General features: G+C 43.6%; 1 protein-coding gene across 1 annotated transcript; it reads right to left on the reverse strand.

Annotated features, from left to right (window-relative positions):
* Positions 1-906: 906 nt before the first annotated feature.
* On the reverse strand, positions 907-5,038 carry LOC118104617 (odorant receptor 131-2-like). Its single transcript, XM_047339292.1, has 5 exons — positions 5,023-5,038; positions 4,128-4,347; positions 3,340-3,478; positions 2,228-2,653; positions 907-1,403 (listed from the first exon to the last, which is right to left on the reverse strand). Exons 1-5 carry the CDS (start codon positions 5,036-5,038, stop codon positions 1,149-1,151), a joined length of 1,056 nt encoding a protein of 351 aa, XP_047195248.1. The 3' UTR covers positions 907-1,148.
* Between the last annotated feature and the right edge of the window lie 529 nt (positions 5,039-5,567).

Consider the following 5,567-nt stretch of genomic DNA (forward strand, 5'->3'; position numbering starts at 1 on the left):
TTATACTTATAAGGAAAAGCTTGTGCTCGTTATGAAATTCTACATCTGATCAATATGTCTCAATATAAACAGCCTGACAGCAGATCAACACATTTATTTTAGATTCTTTATCAGTTGATTTCATTCATTCACCAAACAAAACCATTTAAATGAAAACACAAAACCTCTGATCCTGAATGAAAAGGAGCAGAAAGAAGAATAATCTGATATAATCTGCTGCTCTTTCACAAGACGTTCATCAGCTCAGTAGCTTCAGCTTTAGTTTAGTGTTTGGTTACTTTAAGGTTCAGGTTTAGATTAGATTCAGGTTTAGGTTCAAGTTTAACACCTCTCTCTCTCTCTCTCTCTCTCTCTCTCTCTCTCTCTCTCTCTCTCTCTCTCTCTCTCTCTCTCTCTCTCTCTCTCTCTGTCTCTCTCTTCTCTCTCTCTCTCTCTCTCTGTCTCTCTCTCTCCCTCTCTCCCTCTCTCTCTTCCCTCTCTCTCTCTCTCTCTCTCTCTCTCTCTCTCTCTCTCTCTCTCTCTCTCTCTCTCTCTCTCTGTCTGCCTCTCTCTGCCTCTCTCTCTCTCTCTCTCTCTCTCTCTCTCTCTCTCTCTGTCTCTCCCTGTCCTCTCTCTCTCTCTCTCTCTCCCCCTCTCTCTCTCTCTCTCTCACACAGTGCACGTTTTTATTTGAAGAGTAAAAACAGTAAAGTAACAGAAAAGAGGTGAAATGATGAAGAGCTGCTCGGTCTCATAAAAGAAGAAAACACTAAACAACAGCAGTTTTTATGTCTTTAATATTTTGAAGAAAGATCTAAACACACATACATTTTATGATATCATGACAATCAGGAAGGTAAAGAGAAAAAATAAGGACAATTTGATGTAGATTTTTCAACTTAATGTCCAAATCACATGTGGAGAAGCTTTACCTGCGAGATTAAAACACAGTTATCATCATGCTCTGTTTAAGATCTGGAGCTCATCCGTCCACTCCAGACTCAAGTGTTGATCTTTGGATATGAACGAGATTATAAATATCTGTTGTACTCAGGAAACAAGTTCATATTTCAACAGTCACCACGAGTTCATCATGTTTCTGTGCAGGAGGGATTCAAACCACACTCGGTGACGGAGCCGTCAGTCAGACTCAGATTGGTCTGATGTGGTTATTTGACCTTCAGGTTGACCTTCTGCACCACGGGCCTGACCCTGACGATACTGCCTCGACAAGCCAGGGCCCGGGTCCAGTACTTCCTGAACAGCTCGTCCCTGAAACCGTAGATGATGGGGCTCAGGAAGCGAGGGATGATGTAGACGAGCAGGAAGAAGATGTAACGAATCTCCAGGCTGAGCCGAGGGAAGAGGGAGATGAGCGCCGCCTGCAGGGAGGGAACCACGAAGGCCAGCATGCACAGCAGCAGCTGAGAGAAACAGAGAGGAAGGACATGTCTTTATAGTTTTATAATAAAGAGCAAACTTATGTGAGGTTGCTGAGGACTTTCAGCTCAGATTTGTTTTTCATGTGCACGAGACCTGTGACACTTTTCTATTAACTGAGATCAAAATGTGTTTATGGATTCTAATGCAGTTTGATGAAGAGATACTGAACCTTTCAATGTGTTTTTGAGCTGTAAAATAACTTTGACACTTATTACCAAATGTATAAGAAATCATCATTTGTGAGTTGAACGTGGCTCATATTGTTTCGACCTGTCCTGCAGGATCAATGTTATGTAGAGTGGACAGTTTGGGATGTTTCAGGACATTTATTCATTTGTCTCCCAGACACCTGACAGAGGAACCGAACTTCGCCCGCTTGTATTCACGATCTCACTCTTTCTGTAACTAGAGCTCGTGAGGATCGGAACGTAGACGGACCGGGCTCAGCTCCTCCTTCAGCCAACAGTCCAGTTCACGTGTGATTGTTACGATCGTATATAATTTGGGTATTCATGTTGTTAGGGCTTCGTATTCAGGGCGGCACAGGGCTGCAGTGTTTCCTCTCAGAGTCCAGACACATGCAGGCTGGGTTGATGGGAGACTAAATTGTCTGTTGATGTGAATGTGAATGGTTGTTTGTATCTGTTGACCCTGGCGACCTGTGTCCTCGTCCTCTCGCCCAGTCTCAGCTGATCGGCTCCAGCCCCCCCCCGGTGCAGATGATGGATGGATGGGTTTATGGTTGGGTTAGGGGAGTTCGCCCAGGGCAACATAACATCTCCAACCACCACGGTGTGACACCCACCTGGACCCCGTGGAGCAGCACGGTGTTCCTCGCTCTCGTCACCGAGGCCAGGCCCGTGGAGGCCGCTCTGGCCGTCAGCATGATCTTACAGTAGGTGAAGAGCAGCGTCAGAGCCACGCACGACAGGTACGTCCCGTCAAACACGCAGTTCTTGTAGTAGATGGAGCGGTCGCGGAAAAGAAGCGAGTGGTCGCAGAAAATGGCGGTGTGGAAGAAACTGGGGGGCTCCTTGACGAGGGTGACGAGGAGGTCGGTGACGGGCGGGGTGGCGCTGAGGACGAAGATGACGCAGATGAGGAGGAGGGTGCGAGGCACGGTGCACATGTGGCTGTAGTGCAGAGGGAAGCAGATGGAGATGTAGCGCTCCACCGCCATGCCGGCCAGGATGAGAGGGGTGAAGCGGGTGGTGAGGACCGCCTTCATGATCTGGGGGTCAGAGGAGTCAGGTTAGTTTGCAACAGGAAAGGACAAGCAAGGAATTGTCTGGGGCCCCCAGCTGAGAGGGGCCCCTGGAAATTGATGGCCCCCAGGCGCCTTTTGCCCGGGGCCCCCAAAGTCCCCGGACACGCTCCTGAGTTCAGAGAGGATGCACCATGAGAGCGAATTTGGAAAAACTTTTACTTTTGCAACTCGCACATGAGATCAATCCATGCAACCTTTCTGAAATATGATATTTCCCAAGCGGAGGAAAGATCAGTCATGCTACACGAGTTTTTCCTTTTTGCATTTTGAGAGTAGAGTTGAAATGTAGAGAATAGAGTCAACTCCTCCATTCAGTTGTTCTCTGTCTGTCCAAGTTTTTGTGGTTTCTCAGTTTGAAAAGAAGCAGATTTCATCACAATCTCAATCTCTCACAATCTGCAATGAGCTAAAAGACAAAGAATTTATTTTACTAAAACTGGTTATGAAGAACAATATTCATTTGATATATTCTTAAAAGTTTGACTTTAATCTTGACATTTTCTATTTTCAACATCTCTGAACTTAATTTTCCAAACTTCAATCCTCAGAATCCTCCTCCTCCTTCACGTTCCAGTGATTCCATCCCCAGAACGCCTGCAGCTGGTGTTCTTCAGACTCCTGCGTGTGAACGAGGTACGATGTGGACTCACCAGGAGGCAGCAGACGGAGGCGTGGATCTTCCTGAAGATGTAACTGGCCACGTACAGAGCTGTGACCAGGGTCAGCTGCAGAGCGTCGTTTATCACCATGCAGATGAACATGATGTATCGAGGGTTCTCATAGAAGAGGCTATGGATCAGGATCATTATATATTAGTGTATTGTTCATATCTAGATTATTCTCTTTATGAATCAATTTATTGTTTGGTGCAGTCAAACTATTTCAACTTTATATGTATTTATCTTGACATTCCAAAATAAAACACAATTATTTACTGAATCATGCACCAAATCCTCACAACTGGTTAATTCTGTGTCTGAGAAAATTACTGAAATGATCAATAACTTTTCCAATTTCTGTCAAATAATCTCGTGTGGATGAAGTAATGGTTTCAGCTGCAGGTTACAGGACCCTGAACCAAGTGGACTCATGTTCAAGGAAATGATTTCACACGAGGAGAAACACAGATGATGAAAACTCCACCTTCATCACTGAGCACGTGTTTTTTTATTTTGTAATTTGATTACTTTGCTCATTCGATTATGTATTTGTTGTGTGTGACAGGTCAACTTATACTTCTATTGTACAGTACACGAGTATCATGCTCCTCCAAAAAACTGCTAACTCACTGACAGGAACTGTTCAGTTACAGTAGAAACACACACATCCCTTCACAGTGCTGTGTGTTTGCAGTCTCTGTGTTTAGATGCAGCATCGTTACGTTTGTTCAGAGACTAAATGTGAAGCAGGTCAGGATTACGTTGTGTGTTCAGTGCACCTGTGTCGGAGGAAGGTGTGCACCATGCTGCTGTTGATGACACTGAGGGTCAGCCACACCAACATGGCCACTATGTTCTTGGTCAGAGCGTTAGAGAAGCTGTCTTTCGGTACAGCCACAGCGCCCCCTGTCAGTGTGGAGCTGCTGTTACTCAGCAGGGGGCCCAGAGGGCTGGAGGAGGTGAAGTTGAGCATCACTGACTCTGACTCCTCGTCACAAGCTGAAGAAACAGAAAATCACAATGTTTTACAGACAAATACAAACAGTTGTATTCATGCAGCGTTTTGTGGTTGAATTCTGCAGCGAGTCATTTTAATGATGACAGATTTCAATATTAGAAGATTCACTACAAGGCACATTTTCTGAAATTCATCCACACGTGAGAGTATTTGGGTTAAATACTTTTCGACCAGAACATGCATGTACATTGTATTTTATAATTTGACACAAAGAGGTTAGAAAGACTGTCATGTTGACATTATAAGATAGAAGGTAATTGTAAATATGAATAGATTTATATACAATAAGCAGAAATAACCTGTAAATATCACAATCATTCACGTGTTCAGACGTCATGGTTCAGTGTTTAAAATCTGCAGGAAGATCAGAGTAAATCATTTGTTAACTTAACAAACAACCTTCAAAGCAGTGTAGTAACTTTGACTCCCACACAGACAAACGCAAAGAAGCTGATTTCCTGAATTGCGTTGCTCTTTGTCAGCACAGATGAAATGATTATAAAACGAGTTTGATTCATTGTAATAAATAGACAGATAACAATGTTAATAGTTTAGACACCTCCATGTTGTCGCATGTGTCTAGTAAATCTACAATACAACAGGTTTACAGTATAAATGTATTCATACACATTGTACCACATATTTGACTTACTCACTCAGCATCATAAACATTGTGCACAGTCTGTAAGAAACGATAAAACAAGTTAGAGCAGAGAAAACTTTGGACGTCTACAATTATCTTATTTACATTGTGGACACAACCACATCCACCAAAACCGCGTAGCCCAACAATAAGAAATGATAACAGTGACGATGATGATGTTTCATTCACAGACAGGAAACTTCACTCTCTGTGACTCACTGACTGTCAGTGACTCCTCCAACAGCCTGAGCCCTCGTTTATAAGGTCTGGGGTTGGTGTGTGTGTGTGTGTGTGTGTGTGTGTGTGTGTGTGTGTGTGTGTGTGTGTGTGTGTGTGTGTGTGTGTATTGATCAGGTCGTCATAGGGATAGGTTAAAGGTCATGATTGAGTATGAGGAGACTTCAGATCCCTGAGCTGAAGAGATGAACAGGGAGATATACGGTTTATATATATATATAAAGAGAGAGAGAGAGAGAGAGAGAGAGATAGTAGATAGATAGATAGATAGATAGATAGATAGATAGATAGAGAGATAGAGAGATAGATAGAGAGCAGACG

This window comes from Hippoglossus stenolepis, chromosome 3 (assembly GCF_022539355.2).
Source record: "Hippoglossus stenolepis isolate QCI-W04-F060 chromosome 3, HSTE1.2, whole genome shotgun sequence".
In the NCBI taxonomy this organism is placed as follows: domain Eukaryota; kingdom Metazoa; phylum Chordata; class Actinopteri; order Pleuronectiformes; family Pleuronectidae; genus Hippoglossus; species Hippoglossus stenolepis.